This window comes from Anser anser, assembly GCF_964211835.1.
Source record: "Anser anser genome assembly, chromosome: 3".
Taxonomy (NCBI): Eukaryota; Metazoa; Chordata; class Aves; order Anseriformes; family Anatidae; genus Anser; species Anser anser.
In genome coordinates, this window is record NC_139722.1 from 6,470,793 (window position 1) to 6,494,947 (window position 24,155).

The 24,155-nt window shown below is 41.6% G+C and overlaps 1 protein-coding gene across 3 annotated transcripts in view; it reads right to left on the reverse strand.

The window, feature by feature from the left end:
• Window positions 1-68: 68 nt before the first annotated feature.
• The window catches only part of ADGRF5 (adhesion G protein-coupled receptor F5), a 38,817-nt gene continuing 14,730 nt past the window's right edge, over window positions 69-24,155 (reverse strand). For 2 of the 3 annotated variants that reach the window (XM_083827949.1, XM_083827950.1), the window contains exons 2-22: window positions 23,883-24,017; window positions 22,444-22,573; window positions 20,597-20,666; window positions 19,840-20,010; window positions 18,409-18,576; window positions 17,369-17,496; window positions 16,839-16,897; window positions 16,064-16,206; window positions 15,350-15,562; window positions 13,267-13,500; window positions 12,363-12,527; window positions 12,025-12,243; window positions 11,512-11,730; window positions 11,279-11,431; window positions 9,528-9,718; window positions 8,340-8,513; window positions 6,131-7,495; window positions 5,512-5,553; window positions 5,351-5,410; window positions 2,203-2,287; window positions 69-1,059 (exon numbers count right to left, since the gene is read on the reverse strand). In XM_083827949.1, the coding sequence (XP_083684075.1) occupies window positions 983-1,059; window positions 2,203-2,287; window positions 5,351-5,410; window positions 5,512-5,553; window positions 6,131-7,495; window positions 8,340-8,513; window positions 9,528-9,718; window positions 11,279-11,431; window positions 11,512-11,730; window positions 12,025-12,243; window positions 12,363-12,527; window positions 13,267-13,500; window positions 15,350-15,562; window positions 16,064-16,206; window positions 16,839-16,897; window positions 17,369-17,496; window positions 18,409-18,576; window positions 19,840-20,010; window positions 20,597-20,666; window positions 22,444-22,548 (4,041 nt within the window). In that variant the 5' untranslated portion in view covers window positions 22,549-22,573; window positions 23,883-24,017 and the 3' untranslated portion in view covers window positions 69-982. The remainder of the gene's footprint in view (window positions 1,060-2,202; window positions 2,288-5,350; window positions 5,411-5,511; window positions 5,554-6,130; window positions 7,496-8,339; window positions 8,514-9,527; window positions 9,719-11,278; window positions 11,432-11,511; window positions 11,731-12,024; window positions 12,244-12,362; window positions 12,528-13,266; window positions 13,501-15,349; window positions 15,563-16,063; window positions 16,207-16,838; window positions 16,898-17,368; window positions 17,497-18,408; window positions 18,577-19,839; window positions 20,011-20,596; window positions 20,667-22,443; window positions 22,574-23,882; window positions 24,018-24,155) is intronic. The other variant, XM_083827951.1, reaches the window with a different exon arrangement.

Here is a 24,155-nt window from a genome sequence, read left to right on the forward strand (position 1 = left end):
CGACTTGAAATAAGAGTCCTGCCTTTAAAGGTGTACAGGCTTGTAAATAACTGATTCCACAAATGTAGTATTAAAGCAATAATTTATATAAAACCTCTCATTCTACATGGCACATGCTGGTTTATATTCATTGCAGAATTGGCTCTGAGCCCTCCGAGTGTGATTCTCCTCTGGAAGGAGACCCAAAAGTACAGACTTTATAAAAGAGACTCCTTGCATACATAACACTCAATAATTGCATCACCCTCTGTGGCAGAGGGCAGCAACCCTCTCTTTCTTACCACATTACATCTAGGAAAGGACAATTATAGTTACAGATATAAAGCTTTCTTTTCTTTAAAAAGTGCCACATAGAGCTTCAAGCACATCCCATCTGAAAGAAAATCACACAGGAATCATCACAGTCTTCATTTTTTATGAGTCAGAAGTGAAGATCTGAAATAGGCCTTCTCAGTTTTGAATCTTTGGCTCCAGGAAATCTTAAATAGAAATCAGAGAGCATTATACCCGATAGCTTTCCAGACCGTAATAGGAGGGTAGCTGAGAAGCTATGGGGTACTTGTTAATCTACACAGGGTTTTGGAATCATTCAGAGATTTGGTAGGAGAAATGCAAAAACCACTGGACAACAGCTGTATGTAGCACTGCGATTCATGGCTCAGTACTGCACAGTGCTAAGCACCCTCTTTAAGGCCAAGGATTCTTCAGTGTCTTTACCAGCACTTGAAGGCCTTCTAATCCTTCCAAGCTTCAAACGTCTTGTCATTTCTTCTGGTATTGGCAGTCCCTGTCAAATTCCACCTCAGAAAGCTTCCCTGCCTTACATGTTAACCGGAAAGGATTATTCCAGAAGAATGCACCAAGGCACAGTATAGTCAACGGGAAGCAGTCCACTGCTTGACAACTCACAGACGCTTTTTGTGTGTGTCTTGGAAAGGGCAGAGTTCCTTTCACAGTTAAATGGTTTAGCATTTGCAGTGCCTCAGTTAAGCAAAGAATATGACTTGGAAGTGTTTTCAGAAGAGCTGGATGGCTCTGAAGAAGATACCGTGTATTTTCCTGCAAAACAAAGCATAGTGATTAGACAGAAGGACAGACAGTGTGAGATATGTTGGCACTGCAGAGTAAGGACAGTTAGACCTTTCCTGATGACCCAGCATACTGGCTTCTATTTCTGGATTACGGCAATGCTGGTGACCACAGAAGTCAGTGTGCTGGGTGACACATCCATGATATGGCAGCCTGAACTGAGCATCGTGCCACAGAGCAGTAAAATTACTATTGCTCACACAAGTGGAGGGACTTAGTGGTCCTCCTTGAGCACTGGGGTACATCTAGAACATATGTTCCCAAAATGAATCCCATCTCCCTCCCTCCTGTGACCACAAGGCTCTAAAGTAAGACCCGGGTGCAGAGAGCCCTGAAGGAGAGCATGAAAGAGAGGTCATGCCACAGTGCTAATAATACAGGAGCTGTAGGTGGCGGCAGCATGGGCGGCAGCTGTAGACACATGTCATTTTTGTGGTGGGAGGCTTCTGTATCTGGTTAGTGTGAGGATGTCAATTTACTGCACTGTAGCAGAGTTGAAGATTAACTTTTTGTTCCTGTATCTATTACCAGACCCTTAAAAAACAGCTGCTTGCTTAACATTAACTTCCTCTAAATCCCACTTTGACCAAATGTCACCATCTCCTCTGAGCAATGGTTTGATACAAAGGTCGCCCGTTCAGGAATAAAGTTATGTACATTTTCAGCAATTCTTCTTGCAAAATAAAATCATAACTGAAATGGTGACATCCATAGAATGGCTGCCAGGGAACCTTCAAAGAGATAAAATTCCAAGGTCCCAGGTGGTGAGGAGTACATGAACACTTAGCTGAGGAGCACTGCATCGTGATATAATTAAGCTCAAATTATAATATATATATATATATATATATTTAGAACTGGTGAAACATGCCACCATCTAATTCATGTTCTTGTGTTAGACAGTTATGCTGCTAGCATTACGCTACAGTCATGAGCAATTATGCTAATGATTCCAATGACTTGTGTTATTACAGTTCCTTTGTACTAGAAGATGAAATACCATCTACGGATGGATGGACGGATTGATAGATAGTGGGACAGACAGACCCAGGGAGTGGGAACTCAGGCAAAACCTTATTAGTAGTTCAGTAGGCGAGATCTGTTATCACATACCTGTTTTGCCACATAAGTTGTTGAAGGTTCTTGAAAGTGGGTAGCCCATAGAGAACATTGGTGTCACCAAGATCAGGGAGGTTGACTGTGAGAAAGAAATTGTTTTTTTTTTGTTAAAAGCCTAGAACATTCTTTGTAGCTGTAATGAGGGAAGAACAAGGCCACAATTAAAAGCTGTTCAGTAGTACAGGCAGGGGACAGGTTAGATGTCTGTTTGGCTTTGAGTTCACCCATTTGCATGTTTACGATGGCAGTGAAGGAGATTTATAGGAACTTTAAAAAAATAAACAACACAAAAAGTAACAGGCTGTCTTTAACAGTTGGCCAGGGAGCATGGCTTAAGCTCCAGAGTCTGTCCATGTCAAACAGTACAGCGTTCCGGTCCCTTACCCTAGGGAGTATATACATTAAGGTAGCCAGTAAAGCTAAGATTTATATACTTGCAGATGGCCATTGAAAGCTGCTGAGACAATCAAAGGCAAATTTAACTCTGCACACTAGAGGGCGTTGGAATACAACTCTGTACAGTCCGGTTGTGAAGGAAGAAAGTGAGATTTTGCTGCTGAAAGCAGTTTCTTTTCCAGATCTTGCATAGTTTGAGAATTTAATGGGGTTCCTGCAAGAGGTATGTTTAAAAAAAAAAAGTACAGAAAACACGTCTTTCTCTGTTCAGTCTGACTGTTTATGGTGGGGGAAATTAGGCAATTTTGTGCCTTGTCACCTACGTAATAAAATCGTAAAGAAGGTAAATTAATCACATCTTAAATATTTGATCAAAGACTTTGATTGTGCTTTATTTATGCCTTTTCAGTAGAACTGCCAAGGGACTGGGTCAGCTCCCACTGCCTGGGGCAGCTTCCACAGTGTCAGCTTGAGTTGGAAGTGTCTGCCCTGAGAGATTTTGTTTCAAAGGAATTCAGAGCTGAGGTTTAACAATTTAAGGCTTAACAACTTGTTCTTTCTACTTTAGTCTGCTGGGTATGTCCATTAGGGAATGAAGAAACTGCCATCCTTAATGATAGTTGTACAAGTTATTCCTTCTTTCCTACTTCCTGGGAAAAAGGAAGTTTTCCCACAGTTGGAATAGCACCACATCCAGCAAATGTCATTTTCAAGGCAGAGACAGGGAGTAACACTTTAAAAATGCATTAGGAGATGCTTCTAGCTGTGAATTCCCTGAGATAAGCCTGCAGAAAACACTGGAATACTTGGAGTACTAGTTTAAAAAAAGTTAGGTGGATTATTCTGGGGAAAAAAATGTTGGGTAGAAACTGCATCTTTCATGTCTTATCATGACATGACAAGATGCCTTGATGTGCCAGATGTCATGGCAGTATGATATTCTCAGTTTATGTCTGAGAAATTACATTCTCCCATAAGGAGAGCAAACGATTCCAAGATTTCCCCTATCTGCCTATAGAATAACTCATCTGGGCTGTTGTCCTAGGTGGGTGGTCAATAGTAGACACCCACAAAGACATCTGATTTGCTATCCGTCCCCTTAATCCTCACCCATAGGCTCTCTACTCCATCATCACTAACTGCAAGAACTGTACAATCTGTACAATTTCTCCCTTACATGCAATGCAACATCACCTCGCCTGCCCTGCTTAACCCTCCTGAAGAGCTGATAGCCCTCCATCTCAGCACTCCAGTTGTGGGGCTCATTCCACCAAGTCTCACTAACACTGATGATATTATAGCTCTGGGAAAGGACCAAAGCTTACAGTTTGTCCCATTCGTTCCTCATACTGCGCGTGTTGGTATACAAACGTTTCAGATGTAGATGTTCACATTTGCCTTGCCACCCTCCGATGGTGCCGTACCATCCCTTGGCTTAACCTGAGTGTTTCTAATTGTATCCTCTTCCCCACTGATCCTCGTTTAAAGCTTTTTCAATCTGTCTTGCCAGGTTGTGAGACAAGAAATATTTTCGCCATCAAGACAGTTGGATCCCATCAGGCTGCAGCAGACCTCTTGTCTTAAAGACTCTTGCATGGTTATAAAACCCAAAACTCTGTCAGAGGCACCAGTCCTGGAGCCATCGAAGACCTGGACTCACCTATTTCTTTCCATATCTCTCCCCATTACTGGAAGGATTGAGGAAAACACAATCTGTGATGCTGAATCCTTTAGCTATCTTCCCATCTTTTGATAGACCTCAGACTTCTTGATGTGACATCACTGATATCCACACGACAGAGCAGGAGTGGGTAATAATCTGAAGGCTGCTTACTCAGCAGCCATTTTCCAGAGGCACTGTGCAAACCTTTCTTTTTGTTTTAAAGACAGGGGTGGAACTGGTCTCCCCCTTCAATATGAATGCCTATCCTGAGCAGAGGCATTTCCAGTCCCTCCATTCAAGCTCTGCTTCTGTGCAGGGAGGAATGTGAGAGAGAGTGGTACAGAGAAAGTATCTGCAGAGACTAGAGCAGCCTTACAGGAGCTTTCCATTCCCTATTTGCAACACTATTTGTCTTTTTTAGCCAGTGAATGTTTTGGATTAAATGCAGAAATTTGCTGGGTTTGGGACCCAAGTCTTTCCTCTTCTAGGAGAGTGTCCAGGCCACTTGGTTACAGAACCGTGTCCATTTCTGTGCAATTTTAGCTCATTTAAATCTGATTGTTTATTGCACATAGACACAATTTTGACAAAAGATTGTTTCTTCCTCCCATTTTCTGTTCTCAGCATAAAGTGTGGGTTTACCTATCACCTCTTTCAGAAGTTCAGGTGGCAACATCTGCATCCGTTCCTACTAACAGCTGAAGGGCACCTGCCTCAAGAAGTTCCTTCTGTGTTTATCTTAAGTTGTGAATAAATAATGATGCCACTGAATTTTCCTGTTTTATAACTTCAAGTTTTAGTACATTTTGTGGTTTATTTCTTATGGAATTCAGTATGTTTTTGTATACTGCTCTATGTCAAATCTCCACCAAGCTCCTTCTAATTTTTGGTCAATTATTATAGGTGAAATAATGAACTTTGAAAAAAGGGTTATATTCACATTTGTGTTGTTAATTTCTTCTCTTTCTCTGACCAATTCTAGTAAATTCAGAATATAAAGTGTATTAGACTTAAAGGACACTTGGAGAATGTTAGACTATTCAACAGTAATGTTGAAATATGCTCTTAGGTCAAGCATCTAACCTTTGTTTGCTGCGAACTCCATCTGGACAGAGAATTCCTCTTCAGCAGGGCTTCTGTTATCTATTTGTTCAAGAAAGAAAAATTAATTAGTAAATACAGCAATTGTGTTCAAATTCCAACAATATCGATCACACAATATAAAAAATAGTTTGAATTCTTACCTTCTTGTCCCAGAGAGTCCCAAACACCAAAATGAAAAATCCCTGGGAGACAGAAAATTACATGTTTAACACCAGCCTTTCAATTGCAGTATCACAAACATTGTCCACACTGTCTATTTAAACTCTGAACTCTGACTGAAAATCCTCAATCATGGATTTTAGTCAGTTCCTCTCTTTCATATTAGTACTGCTCAGCTGGTTCTGTTGATTTACAGGCAGTTTATACTCCCTCATTACTTGAACCTGCAAGAGCATGATGTGATGCCTCCAATTGCGCTGTAAATGAGAGCAGACATGCTGAAGCTTGCCCACTTGAAAATAAGAGGGCTATTTTCCTAATCTTCAGGATAGAAGTTCTCCCCAAAGCTACCGCCAAAATTAGAAGTTATGTCTATGCCAGATTTATCTATAAGGCACATCTGTTAAGGCAACTTAGAATAAGAGATGCTCCTGAATTCCTGCAATGGGTTTCCCAAAGAGCCCTTTGGGATTAAGGACATACAAGGCAAACCTGAGCTTTCCCAAACTGTTTTTATTTCTCATTACACAGCACTGCAAGAATGTCACTGCATGTTAAATGGTCACAGACGAAACAAAACCATGCGTATGTGTAACTCACCTGCAAAGCATTGAACAGAGCAAAGAGGATGTGGAAAGCTTCGTGGCTGTCTTTGAAGATGGTGGCAAGACCGAATCCCCAGGTGAGGCCTAACAACGGTGACAAGATGGCCAGACTTTTGCCGATTTGAAACAAAGTCTTTCTCTCCTGCTTATTGGTCTTGTCCCCAATGTTTGGCCTCAGTATTTTTATTATAACAACTCCGGTGATGAACAAATTCATGGCCACAATAGCCAGGGCAGGTATGATAAAGGCTAAGACAGCTTTGCTGTCATTCCAGTTGAGCCAGCAGTGTTTCTTTCTGGTGTAATTTTTCTGTGGCAGTGTGACAGCAATGGTAGTAACTGCAAAGACAAAGGGGCACCCATATCCCAGACAGAATGCCACTACTTTCTGGATGGTCTTACTTGTGTTATGGAAGATGAAGACCAATCTGTAGAAAAGAATGAGGCCAAGGCTGAGCATCCAGAATAAGCCACACAGGTAGAATAGATGGATGAAGAAGGTGGCCACAATACAAATCTCTCTTTCTTTCTGTGTGTTTTGCTCCTTGATGGAAGCACTGACAATGAACCAAATGTCAGCAACTAGGAGTGATGTAGCTATGTTGAGTATACAGACGTGGCGCATGTAGGAGGTTGTGTTGTTTGTTACATTTTTCCAAACTAAGGATTCAATTATAATGCAGACCACTAAACTCACGATTGAAATGGGCAGGCCAATGTGGGTAATATATTCTGCAGCAAGACTGGCAGGCAGTTTTACAGGTGACATCAAAATGGAGAATGATGTCAAGTGATTGCAGGAGCAAGTGACGTTCCCTTTTTTCTCTGTCGGTTTGCAACCATAATCATCCCACTTTCCTCTGTTTTCATTGAGGCTGAAGTTCCAATAGACACATTTCGGCGTCGTTAGAGACAGGTTTGCTTTTTGAAAGGTCATATCAATATAGAAGTTCTGGGGTCTCTTGCAGCTCAGAGTTGTTATTACCACTAAGCTATTCACGTATGTGCTATGATTCTTAGGCAAAATCTGTCCAATTGCTGAGCAGGCCACACTGACAATGGTTGAATTTGGGGGTAGATTCACAGATTTCTCAATTAGCACATTAGCACTGAGGTTTCCTACTTGGTTAAAGTCCTTATTATAATCTGTGTGCCTGTTTTCTGTGACAACCATACCTTGTAGCTCAAGGGTTTTAGTGCTGACATTAGGAAAGGTATTATTTACTGGCTGGAGATTCTCAGAAAATCTTTCTACTGAATTCAGTAAAAGAGAACTGCTGGGTGCGTTCTCATTATTCAGGTCTTCCCAAAGTTCCATTTTGGAACCATTAACAATATTGTCCACTATAGAGAAGAAGGCCTGTAAAAACAGAAGAAAAATGTTGTAACTGAAATGCCATACAAATTGTTACTTCTGATGATTTCTGCATCATTCTAGAATAGCCTTTTGAAAAGGACAAACACTTTCTTCTTTTGCTCAGTCCATATGAAACCTTTAGTTATTAATCCTCTGCATATCCTGCTTTCAAGTCAAGGCTTCCAAAGTAGATTTTGCTTGGCTTGGCTTTTCTTTACATATCAAGTATTTTTCTTTTCCAGCCTTTTTGCCAGGCCTCAACCTTTGTGCTATTTTTGATTTTTCTCTCTGTCTCATTTAGTGTTCTCCAGCTAGAAAATATCAAGTCCCTTTGTACATTTCTGCTCTCAGAAGAGCAGTGCTGTTCCTCTATACCTGACAACCAAGGCTTCCAAGCAGTCGTACGATATGTTTTGCCATTCATTTGTTGTAACATCCAACTGATATTCCTTGCTTCATCATGGCACCTGGAATTTACTCTCCCTATCCTTAGTTCAACCCTTCAATTTTTTCTGCTCCTGCTTCTGCTCCGTCATTCCTTGGCCTTTCCTCTAACTTTGAATACTAGAGACATTTAAGGGTCCCTAGAACATTTCTAGTTGCTAAGCATACAGCACTCTCTCTTTCATGCATGAGCTCCTAGTCTTCATCACTGTGACTCTTCAAAAACTCATCTGTGTCTTTGCTGTCATTTCATCTTTGAGGTCATTTCACCTCCTTCCCTCAATTCCCTCCTGTTCCTGAAACTAACTAACTGTGAAAGTTCTTCAGGGACAATATCACCTTCTTTGACAAAAGAGACTGAAGAGCTTGATAAGTATTGGTAAGCCTTAAAATAAAATCTTACCTTGATAATGGACTTGCTTGCATCTGCTGGGATAGCAGAGATATTATGCAGGATGTTAACAATTGCAGCTAGGTTTGCAGAAGAATTGACATTTTGTTGGAGTTCTGTCTCATTCAGGAGTTGCTGAAGAAAGATGGGTAGGTCTGTTTTTGCCACAGGACTGTTGACCAAGGACTGGAACAGAAGATAACAGTGCATCACACGTATGCAATTTGCCTGGAGCTTGATCCTCCTTCATAATGGCTACACCTATACTAATAAAGTAAACAGAACCAGAGTCATTCTAGCCATACTGTTAAACTCTGTTAGGGTATCCTAACTGCCTAGTGAGCATGATCTCTTGTCTGTGCTAACTCCCAGACTGCTCCTGGAAATTTCTGGGAGAAAATAGTTGGCCTGGACTCAAGCCCCATGAGAGAATAATCTAGCAGGTTAAGAAAATATGTTATTATTGAGTCACTGTACCTCTGCTTGGGACCTTGCTCTAATTTACTAAAAAGAATGAAAAAAGTTCTTATCTAACCTCACTGAGAGAAGGGTGACTCTGGATGATCTGTAGAAGCAAAGAGCACTATGATAGGACACCTAGCCTGAAAACCAGGACCCAGCACCTATCTGAGAAGTGTGGTGGCTGAGGGGCTGTGGCCTAGCGGGAGGTGTCCCTGCCCATGTCTGGGGGTTGGAATTAGATGATCTTTAAGGTCGCTTCCAACCCAAACCATTCTGCAATTCTGTGATTCTATGATGTGCTAAACTGGGACTGGGCCGGGGATGGGGCAGCAGCCCACATTTGCCCGTACGGCCTCATTGTTAGTGTGCTCTGTGGCAATTTTTGGGTTTGTGCCCACCAGCATCCACCGTGGCCGTGCCTGAACATGGGTCAGGGAACAGCCAAGGCCAGGGAGTGCTACCGCAGGATGCTGTGGATAAGACCACCTTGTCTGAGGATCGTGTTCATGTGTATAGCTGTTGGCCATGCAGTGCCACATGCCTGCTGGAACGGAGAAAGGGGCCTGGCCTGTGTAGATTTAGCCAATCATTCTTTATACCTTCTAAAATACAGTTTTAAATAAATACTTTTATTTTGAATACTTCCGGCATTTTAGATGCGGTTAAGTAATAACAAAAACTATCTGCTCTCTAGAGCTAACCCCTCTCCCCAGCCTCAGAAAAACTCATACACATTACCTCCGCTCTAATCAGCAGGCTGTTTATTTGTTCAGACACGCAGTTATTCTTTTCCAGCTTCCATGATTTTTTGTAGCACTTGTAAATTTCATTGCCTCGGATAAAAGTATTATTTAACAAAGGGCATGGCTTTATTAATGTGTCCTCTTCCTCTCCAAAAACATTGTTTTCTGAGCAGGAAGTTTTGCCTTCTGTATCAAGAAAAAGACACTGAGGAGCATGGAGATGAATAATTTACCTCTCATCAGACCTGTGACCTACTGAAGTTCAAAATTCTTTGCATTAGTTAGGATTTCAGCTTGCTCTCTTCATTAATTATGACCTTGCATTGGGTATATGTCTTGAAAGTTGTTTTTTTTTTTTTTCCCCAAAAACTTCCAAGACTTTACTGCTCTCTGTAATAAGAATAGTACAGAAATATTAATTTATATCTTCAAATATTCTTCCAAGACCTAAGCAGAATCTTTTTTGAGAGTTAGGAAGCTTTTATTGGGACCTTGTACACCGGTTCCTCATTTATAGGTACCTTAGTGCTTGCTGATTCTGTCTGGGACTAGTGACAAGATGCTTCGGACTCAAAAGCTTTTACAACTCAAATAAAAGCAGGAGGCAAAACCTGGTGAAAAGAACACCAGATTTTAAATTCTCAAGCCAGGTTTTTGGATTCATGAAATGAAAAAGAAAATTAGGTAAAGCCCCTTGTTTTTGAGTACTGAATCTAATCACCGGACCAATGCCTAAAGTTTTAGGATTTGTCCATTAGATTACATTGCGTGATAGGGTTGGAGTTGGGACTATATTGACCACTTTGTAAATTCTCTGCACATCTGTGACCATCTCTAGCCTGAGGGTGAGTTTATTCTGTTGACTCCATTCGTTCTGCTGTAGCACGAACTAGAAATTCATTAAAGCTTTGATAGTGTGGCCTTAGCACATTTTTGATGAACAATGTCTCTGCTAATTGGCTTTGACTGGGCACAGTAGCTGCCAATGAAAGCAAGTAGAGTGTCTACATATTTATTGCCTAACAGAGTGAAATCCAGCCAGATATGGTGATTCAACATTGGGCACCACTACTGTAGAAGAAACAAAATTTCTGTAGTATGGGGGTGTCTAACATTTCTTTCTTACCAATTAATGATAAGGAGCTGAAATAGCCAAACTCTGGCCAGAACACAACATCAAAATTGGATTTAGCCATGTTCAATTCTAATCATGCAGTACTTCCCGCAGAGCTGACTCGGAAGCTTGGTGTGCCCTGGTCTCTGCAATACCTCATGGAGGCTGTCATTCTTGTGCTAAAGCAGATATGCTGTTCCCCCAAGCTGACCTCCTGAGTTAAATGACTTCTTCCTGAGGCAATGCGATCTTTTACCCTTGCTGAATCACTGGTGCTGGTTGGGAGCTGCATGACCGCACTGCAACACAGAAGATGAAGCTTGGTGGTGCAGGCTACATCAGAGGGAGGTAGGGACAGAAGATGGCTGAACTATAACTGGCTGGGAACACGCTGGGACCACTGTCAAATAAGTGAAGACAAAACAGTTTGGATTTTTTAGTTTTTAAAGTGTCAGCAAAATTTGTATTTTCCTTTACATTCCAAAATTTCCTGTCAAAAAGGAGAAAAAAAAATCTTGGCTAACAAAAACTGTTCCTGTTAGGTGTCACCAGTGATAAAACTCATGGCATCTGGTTTAACAAAGATACCAGGATTTCCTTTTAGCAGCTTTAAACAGTGACTTTTTTCTTACCAGGTATCAGCTTCAGTTGTATGTTTTCACTCTTGACCTCCTGTTCCATGCTGTTAACAAATCTGTAATATGCGTTGAAATTTTCTTGTTTTCTGCATTCTGTTTCACTGTAATTGCACACGTAGCACAAGAAATTTCCGTGTTTTTCTTTTTCTGCATGGAAAGTTTAAGATAAGTTAACACAGATTTTAGGCCAATCAGCTAGCGATTCTGCAAGCTTATCTTATTCTTACTAGGTTGAAATTCTTCTTCTTGAACCACAAATGTAACATTATAATCTTCCATGGTGTTAGCGCTTATGCAGCATTTGAAGGGTTGTTTATTTTTGCACTCTATAGATGTTTTAATGGGGTCTAACCAGATGTTCTGCTTCAGAGGCAAGGGAATAACATTGACAGTCACATTGGCAGAAGTGTTCGAAGACTTCTTGGAGAAAGTGCAGATGTAGGTGCCTGAAAGCAGTGACACAAAAAACATTTCTCAGTCAACAGAAGTGCTCCTCAGCTTTTGCGTGATCCTGAGCCCTGTTAATGAACACATACAGCGCTGGCAGCATTGTCTTGCTGTCCTCCAGCAGCTTTAATTTTAACTCTTTTGCATTTATATATATATATACACGTATATATATATATATTTAATTACCCATGGTCAGGCATCGTAGTGATTTGCTGGGCTAGAGATACTGTAAATGGTGTGGTGCAGAGATTTCGTTGCCTTTGTAGCCAATACAAACCATGTTCACTCACCATTCCAGTCCTGAGTGGCAAGATTCACTGAGAGCACAGATGTGGCCATGGATTTGTTGGTTCTGATGCACGAAGCACATTCTACTGTTTGTATTTTATCTCCAGACTGGATTTCCCAAATAATGTTGTCATAATTTCTCACTTCACCTTTGCACGTTAGGTTGAATCCCTTTCCCTCAGAAACAGATGTGTTTACACTTGAAGATATTCTTACATAGTCTGAGACAACACAAGATAAATGTCATGTTACTGAGAGTCGCTTGTTACAATCATTTGTTTGCAAATGGCATGTGCCACACAGGCCACCGATGGTCTCTTACATGCTACCTGACTCTTACCTGTTTGTAAGCATGTCACTCTGATGTTTTGACTGGTCCTGGCACCATGTCCACTCAGGAACTCGCACGTATATGTCGTCACTGTACCCAACTTCTCAGCTAGGCATAGTGAATCAGAGTTGTTGAGCTCATATTCAATGCAGTTATTTTTGGCAGTGGAGACTCCTAGAGACAAATAAATGTTCTTTGAAGGGCTGTGGATGTCCAAGGACACCTAGGCTCTGAAAATCACAAGCAATCACACTAGCTAAGGAAAACCTTGTAGGTTTGTATGCAGCCTTTCACAGTGTGGAACTTTTACCTCATCAGTGCTGAAGTCCACTCACATCCTTTACTCTGGCAACACTCACCATGCTCTCCAAAGGCCTGAAGCCTTGCTCTCAGCACTGTGCTGGGCACCTACACCAAAAGTTATCTAACCAAGAGCCACAACATTGCTAGGAAACCTCAGGATAAACCAAAATTAAGGCAATTCTGGTTCAGCCTGGCCTCATTATCTGCGATATCTAGGAAATATGGTAAGTAAATCAGGAAGAAAGTTACTTTAGGAAAGCCTAACCACAGGGAATCAAGGGCAAAACAGCTCCTTACAGCAGGCAAGGATTTCACCACTGTCTTTGAAAGCACAGCTGACGGAGAATGCAGAAGTAAGCATTTTGGAAAAAGTCAGTGTGATGCTGGTCTAGGCAGCTGTTTCCAGCCAGGATGGCACAGTTTTGAGCATCAATGTCTGCGCACTGCATGGAGACACCCAGAATCTCACTGTTTGTTACCTGGCACCCACTTTGGAGCATACCTTGTATTCATGTTGGACTTGGCCTTTGGGGTACCTGCTGCCAGCAGGGGGAGTTCTCTGAAGAACAAAAAACCTAGCAGGTGAAAGACAATATTTTGTTAATCTTACCTGTAGCAACGATTGTTCCATTTAACTTCCAGTCACTCCTAATTGATGATGAGTATTTGTATAAACAACAGAACAGCAAGGTACTTGTTGCTTGAATGTCAGGACTGTTGCAGCTAATTTTCGTGTCGTTTGAGTATGAAGTGACGCTTAGTGAAGATACTGCGATGTCTTGCGTGTCTTTGTATATCAGCTTGTAATGGTCACTGATGTTTGAGAAAACACACGTATAGGAACCTGTAAAGCATAGACAATATTTTAGCATTGAGAACACATTTTGCCGTTGTTTCCACTACATTTGGAGTTATGAACTGAGAGCTACTTTGCATCTAGTTTTCACGTGTCCCAGCTCTGCAGTGGCTCTTCTCTTTGCTGATCAAAATGTGCCCTGAGGTCATCTACAGTCTCTCTATAGGAGGTTCTCTGCAGTCTCCTGGTGCCAAATGTATTCAGACTGGGCAGCTTCAGTATCGATGGGCACTTGAGAAGAGAACAGGGCTCTGGGACTGAGGTCCTTAAAATCTAGCTGAGCTGGTGTGTGGTGATCTGAGTATTGCCCAGAGTCCAGGTATCAGCAATACGTCATGGTAAGAACACAGATTGACTGCAAAATGTTCCTACACAGAATGGGCGAGATTTTGGTGCCCAAGGTGGACTCTACAGCATCTGGTAATCTGAGTGTGGGCACCTATGCTTCTCAGAAGGTATTGCCAAATAGAGCTGACTATTTATTGGCCACTTTGGACCAGACTGGATTAGAATGGAATAGTTCTTGTGGCAGGGGCCTACAAAGATCATCAAGTCCAGCTGCCTGACCACTTCAGGGCTGCCCAAGTTAAAGCCTATTACTGATGGTGTTGTCTAAATGCCTGTTGAGCACTGGCAGCCATGGGGCATCAACCAGCTGTTGACCACAAAGCCTGAACCACAAAGCCTGTTCCAGTCTTTGACCTCCCTCACAGTAAAGAAATTTTTCCTAATGCCCAGCCAGGGAGCAGAGGCCTGGCACCTCCCTCTCCATTCCTCTCCTCAGGAGGCTGCAGAGAGCACTGAGGTGGCCTCTCAGCCTCCTCTGCTCCAGACTGGACAAGCCACGTGTCCTCAGCCTTTCCTCACAGGACATGCCTTCCAGCCCTTTTACCAGCTCTATTGCCCTCCTCTGGATGCATTCAAGGACCTTAACATCCTTTTTATGTTGTGGAGCCCAGAACTGCATGCAGTAGTCAAGGTGAGGCTGCCCCAATGCTAAATATAATGGGAGAATCACCTCTTTCTTAGGCACTTGTCTCCTGGATGCATCCAGGCTTCCTTTTTAAGTGGGCAATCACGGCCCCAAATTTCCTCTGTATTTTAGGTACATGGGTACCCCTTCCCATTGGTATAGCCTACTGAGTAGGCCACTTTAATAGGAGTGGAGACGCCAAGGTTCAGGGCATCCTTAGCCCAAGGCCATTTGGAGCCCACAGCTCCTATCTCCCGTATGTGTGCCCAAAGATGTGGCCAAAGGCTACCCTTTCTGAAGTTGAAAGTAGAATTTATGACCCAAAAAGATGAACTGAGTGGGAGCTTGAGTCAAATCTCTGATAATACATGAAAATTTCCTCAGCAACTATCCCTAGCACAATGCCACCAACTTAAACCTTTTTTTTTTTTTGATTTTCAAAAAGCTCTAAATATGAACACATGAAAAACTGTAACTCCAAACTCTTATTAGTTAGTTTATGTTTGCAAAGAGGACGAGGACCTTCAAGGAAAAAATTCAACTACAACCTCAGTTACCACGCGCAAAGGAGGAGAAGGCTCCACATCTGTGTAACCACTCCTGTGATGTGACAGTGAAGCCTGACACTGGGAATATCCAGGCCTATACAGTCACCTCAGCCTTTTTACACCTTACTGGCAGTGCCAGTCAGTAGGTAGTTAGTTACGGAAAACCAAACCAAAACCCAAAACAGGAAAATTATGAGGGACGGTGTATTTTTCATGTTTACTCTAGGGAAATGCATTCACTGCATTTGTCTGTTTTTTTGTAGAATTAGCCACACTAGAGATCTGCATTTGCTGTTTTAATGATAGAAAATCATACCAGAATCCTCCATTGTAATGTTGGTAATCGTAAGAGTTGATCTTGATATTCCAGTTGTAAATTCTGCCTCCAGCAAACGCCGGGAGCTGTTTGAGATAGTCTGATTGAAGTGATACCAGCTCGCATTCCCAGACTCTGCATTTATCTCACACATCAGTGTTACTGTATCCCCTTCAAAAATGTCCACAGGACTTACAGTGAAGTTTGTCTGATCTGGGAAGACAAAGAGCAATGTTCCGCATTATTGTCACGTCAACATCTATATGGTGTCTTTCATCTTGTGGGAATCCTAGGCGCTTTGCAACTAATACACACTCAGCATCTGTTGCAGGGCACCATCTCTGATACTAGATATGACATTTTCCCACAACGTATTCTTCTACTGTCTTTGTCAGCCAAAGACTCCAGAAGGTTTTATGCAGACAGCCAGAAATGTTATCACCACTTCTGCTTTTTGTGTAGAAAAACTGGGAGGAGAAGCAAACAGGTTAAAGTAGCCCTCTGAGTAGTCCTTCTACTGTGTGCAAGGCCATCTCATGGAAGTCCAAAGCTTTGGTGGCACAGGAGGAAAAGAAACAGACAGAGAAGTATGTAGTTTTTGAAGGTCCGGTATTGAAAAATCAGCAATATAAGGTGGTTACATGGTTCAGGCTAGCAATACCAAAAAAAAAAAAAAAAAGTTGAAAGGAAATACTGAGAGAGCTTTAAACTTACTAGTTATTTCTGTTGTGAAGGAGCTGGGTATTAGATAGTACAATGGATCTAGAAATTTTGGTATAAGTTTGTTGGAATTGTCTATCTCACTGAAGGTCGCTGCTCTTGCTTTTACTTCGTAGTTCACAGAGACACTTCCAGGCCTGAACAAATAGCAGAATGAGAGAAGCAGCATAAATTATCAGCCTTGCATACTAGTGTATTTCCATGTTGTGGGACCCATCTTGCATGGCTTGGAAGGTGTGAAACCCATGAAAGCTCCTATTGTGACTCGGGATTTGCTCTGGCATACAGGAAGGTTAACAGCTTTTCCCAAAGCTAAAACACATTTATGTGACATCTCCTTGGTCTGCTGTCCTAATTTAAACTGGAAAACCTAAAAGGCATTTAAATTTGTGTGGACCTAAGTAATATCTCTTTTATCCAGATCCAATCCAGAATCAACTTAGTAATTCATTTTCCTGATCGTTTGGGAGATGCTGATAGGTTCATTTGAACACTTTCTCCTTTTGGGTGGAATTCAAAAAGGATTTGACCCAGCTTGAGAATTACTATGCTTCTTGGACTTTTGCACAATATTGAATTTTATCCACAGTCCTGTTTTCATGCTAATAGTTGGGCTTTCCTGTGCAGGTATTACACTACCATTTAATATGTGCATACTGCGCATGGGTTCTAATCGAAGTGAATGTAGCTTTTGCTGACCTGTATCTCCTCATGGAGATCAGAGAGAAAGATTTTTATCTTCCAGAAAAAAATTAAATTGCTTACTTACCTGAAACCAGTTACTGTTACTGATAGAAAGCCTGATAAGCATGCGTAGCTCTGAAGAAACTGTAAAGAAAAACATATGTCATGAGCCCTCAGTATATCACTCTAGCATGCTTAAAATAGGGAGCTCTCCTTTCAACATTGATATGAGGAATAGCATACAGAATATCTGACAGGATGGGCCTGGTACTCTTCCTACTGTCACTGGGATAAATTTGTGTTGATGGTTTCATTCTGTATGCACTTGTGTGGATTTAACCAGGGACCAACAATGTGATTTTTTTTTTTCATGCTTTTGATGCAAATGGTTTCTAAATACTTCTCTGTCCTCCTGCATATTAAAATGAGAGGAAATTTTGTCATTGCTTTTCAGTGGAGGTGAGCTTTGGCCCCTGTTGTAGCTACCGGTCCCGCTTACTTCACAGCTCTGCACTGAGGCAGTGATAGTTACAAATGAGATGCTAAGACTTTGGGTAAATACTGTATTTCTTAGAGGACTTTGTACCCTCATGGATGGAAAACTAAAGTCATTACCGCTTTTTCAAAGTCATCTTTGTATTTTTTGTATAATTCTGAAGAAGAATTCCTGAGATCTTCAGAAAAGACTTGGTCAAGTGTGACTGACATATGAATATCAACAGGCTCTCCCGTACGATGTGGGTCTGTAAGGAAAAGCGTAAAAGTAAATGTAGAAAATAATCAAAAGCAACAATTACAAAGTATTTTCTTAGCTTTGTCTTTTAACTGAACCCTAAGCCTAAATCTTACTACTTGCCAAGACTTGTCTGTATGATAGGAAATTAAAGATTATCTTAACTTTCTGTATCTAATTTAGATGTTTGGAATATGCTGTATATCTAGAGTCCCTCTCCAATTAATGCAAAGCTGTAGATTCACTTAGTCTGTAGCCTGTCACCAGAAAGTGATATATTCAAAAGGTGATAGTTTTCCTACAGTGATTGAATCACTACATTGCTCCAGTTATAGAGGGAGTTTAGATGAATGACTTTGACTAGATACTTAACTTATACATAGCAAAGATTACACTTTGATGAGTCTCCTCCTGTGCTTCACTTAAATTAATGGAAAAAATCCTTGATGACTGTGGAAGGGTGATATTCTGAGTGAAGATCCATGAACAGGAAGAAGTGAAAATAAAATGCTTAGAAAGCTACTGCAACTTTCTAAGCTGGGTCTGCTTAAGGACATGCCCATACCATGCAGTGGAGGAAGATATATGACACACCTTGGTCACATTTGTGAATTCTTCTGTTGAAAATCTGAGGAGGTGAAACTGTCTTTGCTCAGTGGAAAATGAAGTTCCCCAAGAGGCATGGGAAGGATTGCAGGAGCTGGGGCTCCAGCATGCCACTAAGCATCTGCAAGTACTTGCATCAGGATGGACCCACTTCGCAGAGAGAAGTGAGATCCAGAGCATCTCTACAGACTTTCCACATGCATAGGCAGTGCGTTAGCCAGATGAGGTGCTGATTTATCACACCTTTAACACTATACCAGCTTCTAAGCACCACATGGGTTGTACAATGCTGAGGTTCAGCGCTATTTCTCCTTACCTCCAATGTAAGGCTCAGGCTCACAGTGAATCCTGTAGAAGGGCATATCCTTGATATAGCCACAGGACTGTTTGGATGGTAGGGTGACAGGTGGGCAGGCTTTCGAGTCATTGTACACTCCATCTTCACAATAACAACAGCTCACATTCTCACCACTGGGCGGACAAACTAGTGTCAGACAGACAGAGAAATACTGTAAGAGTGGTAAATGTATCGACATGTAATGGCATAAGGCATTGCATGATATGTATTTACCCTGCTGTATCTTTATGCTAGTGGTCTCAAATAAATATTGCCTTTCTTGCGAGTTCAATTGGATGATGTAAGGATGATGATCAGAGGCCTTGCAGATCTTACTATAACAATCTTAGCTGACTAACCAGATATGGGAACCAGACTGGTACAACAATGAGTCTGATAAATTATTTTTAAGTAATTGAATAGAAGTATGAGACCTGATCCAAAAAATTGAGCTGGCATATTGTCCAAGGTCCTGTGATAGTCTTAAGACTGGATATTTGTATATTACCTGGACTTAAAGCAAATGTATGGACATTTAAATCTAATTTAAATCATTTAAAACATCCTTCAAATCTATGTAATGGTCGTTCATAGGCCTGGTGGCTAGTGAGATGCTGTGTCATTCTGACTGTATCCTGACAGATGCTGCATAACAGAGGGCGACATTATTGCCAAAGCAGAGCAAGTTATTAACAAAGCGATTTTCACACATTGCATGCGACCCTCGAGGCCTTTGAAAGATCAGTTTTTCTGTTGCTTTGAGAATGCTTCCTTTCACTGCTTCTTGTGCCAGTGAAAAGAAGGTACAAAACCTCCTCCTTTGATGTTGTAAATGCTTGGTGTGTTCATATATCCTCTGCTGTATTAGTCACTTGGACGTGACGCTTCACAGCCACAAACCAGGTAATAAAACCTGTCTGATATTTTTGCCCTGTAAGAACACATTTAGTGAGTTATATCTGTAAAAGACTGCGGCTCACACAGCCTGCCTCTAGCAGGGTCAGAGGAGCCTCTTACAGTGATTTACACTCCGAATGCCAGTCAGAGGGAAGTAAACAGTCTGATAACCTTTGTCGCAGCTTCCTGAAACTTGAAAGTAACTCAGACTGCTTGTTATACAAACTGGAGCAGAATTCTTTGGCTCAGGCTTCCTTTGGCTCTGTCCCTTCCTTAGCAAAAGAAAAGCATTCAGGGCTACTCCTAATGCCAACATTATGTAAAGAGGAGTGGTGGGATGCAGATAGCAAAACATAGTGTCGTGTGCTAGAGTTTCGGGCTCGCTGGGTGTTTCAGTGGGCAACAGAGACAGTTTTGCTGGTTTCTAAGTGTGATAGATATTAAAACTGGGAGAGACCACATGCTGGCAAACAAGCATGTCAGCCAGAATAGAAAAATAAACAACCAACCCACCTGCGGTAATGTTGATGCTTGAAATGCTCATTTCTAGATCTGAAATATTTGTTGAAATTTGAAGATTGTGGCATTTGTAATACTGTGTGACTAGCGAGAAGAAATCTGGATTCGTAAGAATTATTTCAATGTCAACGGTATACTCCAGAGGCGGATGGTAGAAAAGCAGCACTGAAAGAGAAATAGCATGAGACTGCAAAGCTGTGCGTGAGGGCAAATCATAAATCAGTGGCTTCTAGTTTGGCATTTAGACTCTTTGTTGCAATAGTAGCATAGTGTGGCATTCTGTTTGGGGAAACTTCCTACTCAGCATATATCCTGCATGAGTTTTATCTCCTGCTTGTCTGACAAAAGTCAGATTTCTTTGGTCTCACAGCAATAGGAAGCCAATATAAATGGTATAATATATACAGAGAAAAGCTGTCTCATCCCTCCTCTCCCTTGAGTCAGCAGGCAGATAGGTTGTCAACAATGAACTGAAGCCACACAGGATTATCTTGTGACCTGTCCTGCTAAAAGGCTTTTTTTTTTTTCCTTTTTTTTTTTCTACACCTTGAATTTCATCTTGCATAGAACCTGGGCTCATTTATTTCAAGCTATAACCAGACAGAATTTTCCACTTCTTTTGTTTGTGTCTTTACTACCTCCCCTTACTGACTGCATACAGTTCAGCACCTCGAGAAGTGCTGTCCCCAGTAGTGATTTCACCCTCGGCTTACCAGAAACATGCTCCATTACCACACCTATATGCACATACCATTTGGCTTCTGCCTTTGCAGCTCTGAGTGGACGTTTTCCCCACTTTCCCCTCCCAGCTCACTGTCAATCTGTGGAAAAAACAGAGTGAAGCTCTGTGAAAAAAAAAAAAAAAGTATATATATATATATATATATACACATATATATATATAAAGCTGAAGTGAAGCTTTAGCATTTAGAAATGTCCCTGCTCCAGCTCAGATGTCAGGTCAAAAAGTCATGGGTAACACACACTTGAACAGGGAGGTGGTGACACAATTTCAGTATGACTGGGTTCATGCAGGGTGCGGCCAAGTGAGATGCAGACCTACTTATTTTTTTAATCTTGCCTTAAAAATACATTGGCACTGCTGTTATCAAGAAAAGCTAAAGAACAAGCCAAGATGTACGCAGGAAATTTGCAGCTTTCTCAGTTTCTTAAGCCCTACTGAAATCTTTATTTACAGAAAGGGTGAATAGCTTGGCAGCTCTTGAGTCATCCTTTCACATCAAGGAACCATCTGGTGTGTGATTAGAGCTGGGCTTTGTATCGCGGTTGTGCTGGCAAGTGAATATCCCAAGCTGTGCTGGCAGTTTTGTGATGCCAGGGGCATTGCCTTTCACCACAATCAGACCTTACAGAAAGCCCACTGCAATCTGTGTCTTCCTCCTTATTTGGGCTCAGTGGTTTCGCTTTTTAATTACTCTCCCAAACAACTGCAGGGCTGTTAGGCACCCTGTTGTTAGATACTTCACATATTTCACACCAGTAAATAATGACTCATTTGCAGGGTGTAGCATGGCTCAATGATGCTAAAAAATAATGTGTTGCTCTTTATTTATGTTGCTCATAAAAATGCTCAAGTGCTCTGAGCTGGAAACAGTTAGAAGAAACAGAGCAAACAAGATACTTGGTCACTATTAATCCGCCGTAGGGCAGACAGGGCTTCTGCAGCAAGCTTTGTCTTGTTTTGCCAAGGGAGGGGATGGTAGCAATATAAAGAGCTTCCACCTTCATCTTCACCTCTCTTTGCCTTTTCTCAACTTGCTCAAAAAAGCAGGTTGAATTCTGGTCAGTCCATCAGAGCTAATGTCCCTAAGATGTTAGAGGCTGAACACTAAAGTTAGAATCTGTTTTGGCTTGATAGGATTTAGAATGTAGAAGACAAAGAATTTTCTGGTGTAATAACAATTATCATTGACCAAGAGTTGATGATTTTTAGACTAGTTTTCTTCAACAGACTATATTAACTCCCATTTGGTCAATCCTTTTTTTTTCTGTTCCTCTTTTGCCCTCTATATTAGGGACTCTTTGTGCAGAATCTGTTACCGCACATGTACACAGGACAAAGCACAAAACATATTTCCATATTTCAGGTAATTGATGGGGCAAAAGAGGTATGTGGGGAAGATTATGGAAAATCTGGGAAACTGAAGTGAAGCCTGAGAAGTGCAACATCTAAATACAAGTCGTGCCACTTACCTGTAAGAACCTCTGTGCCTGAACTAGTTGTGTCAATATGATGCTTCCAGGCTGCCTAGAACCCTATCCAGGAGCAGCGCCCACATTGCTGGTACCTAGGTTTAGTCCAGGGGGCAGAAATATAAATCCCTTGTACACCAACACAAGAGAGAGACCAGAAATGTTGCTCAGCTCTTCCTGGGGCAGCTTTAAGACTGGAAAGCAAGAAGAGCCCAGTTCCTGGATTTTCCATCCATTTTACACACTGGAGAGGTTCCCTGGGTTCAGATTCCCCACCTGACCTTGTAATGACTTCCTTTAAGGTTTTGTGGCTGTGAAGGAGAACGATGGCAGCTACAAGCAGAAACCAAATGAAAACCGATGGGTCTGGGGTAGGATACTCACTACATATTGGGTGATTGGGTCAAAGTTTGAGGCCTGTGGTGTATGGCAACATGCTGTGACCAGTAGAAACAGGCAGTGGAGAGCTGCAGTAAGCAGGGATGGCATTTTGTCATCAACTTTGCTGTACAGCCTGGGAGGAAAACAAAGCAAAAGAATCAGTAGATTTTCAGCTGACTCACACAGGAGGAAGTACCAGCATGCTCTACAAAATATGGTATTTTGGGGCTTTTTCAGCACACTGCCTGCTTACCCCATCTAAGACAGAGCACAGAATAAGATCTGTAATCGTTTTGCTGCCGCTGTCACTAGACTATTGCTCTCATATATCTTTTTGTTTGTTTGTTTGTTTGTTTGTTTCTTGTCACCTATACTTACTCAAAATGCAGAGAGAAAGAAATGGCTTGGAAAAAGCAGAGTCTTAACCAAATTCCTCACAGGGATAAGTGAAGTGTTAGAAATTCATCTGCCCCGAGACAACCTGACTTTGGCTCTTCAAATATTTCTCTCAGTGGTACCTGGCAAACTCGCAGCCAGAACATGAAGGAATATCCAGTAAGGTTGCTGTATGTGAGGGTCTGCCTGTTGCAGGGGAAAAATGCTCCTGAAAAAAATCCGTGTAACTTGAGTTTTTAGTATACTAAATTACATTTTACAAATTAATTACACTGATGTTAGCAAGTAAATAACATGGAGCACAAGCATACTGTCACACCAGAACATAATGTGGTGCCTGAAATCAGAACCCACCAAAACAACCTTTTCCAGATCATTAATACCTAAGACAATTTACTCATACAGTATATTGGATGATGAAACTTAAAGGGAGAGGCAAAACATGCACAAACCCTTATAGCAGGCACCAACACATTTCATGTAACTAGAGGCAATAGGGAAAGGGAGCTGAAGAATATTTTTAAAATTGTGTTTTGCTATGAATATGCCCTTTCCGACTCTCCCTGACAAAGCATTTCCCATAGCTCCAGAATTAACAGCCAGTGGGGAGCTGTGGGAAGAGGCAGAACCCAAGCAGACTGAAAATCATTGTAAGAAAGGAAAGCACCGAGGAAAGTCTCTTAAGAGTACTGAATGGCAATGTGAGTGGGTAACATTAACTTGATTAATAACACTACCTTGATTAATATCATGAGCTTTTGTAAAATTATGTGGTTTTTGATGTTGTTTTGTTTTGTTTTTGTACTGAAAAGGCTGTTCATACAAACCAGCTAGGGTCTCAGGATTTAAAAGATGGTGAAGCCAGGTGAAAGCAGAAAAATCAACACCTCCCAAACTGATTATAAACATTGGCAGTGGCTGCCTACTGTTGCCACATCACATATCAGAGCTGGTGCTCCCAAGTAGAAGGGTGCTTCACTGTGATTTTCCTTCTCAGAAGACCCCATGACATACAATTATAATATGAGCATGATCCGCAGTCTCACCTTGTGAAGGAATAGAGGACAGCAATGATCCCAGCAATACACTTGACGTCACTGACCTGGGTTTCCTGCAGGCATTTGATGGAGTTTCTCACTGAAGAAGGTTCTTACAGAGATTCATCTGCAGTGAGACTTCCCCTGGTGAGAAGAGAGGAGACAAAAATTAGGAAGAAAGGATTTACTTTCCCAATAGAGAGAACACCAGAGCTCCACAGGCAGGTGCGTGTAAGCCTGTGTCTTACCCTCTGTTTTCAATTGACATGGAGAAGGCAGCAA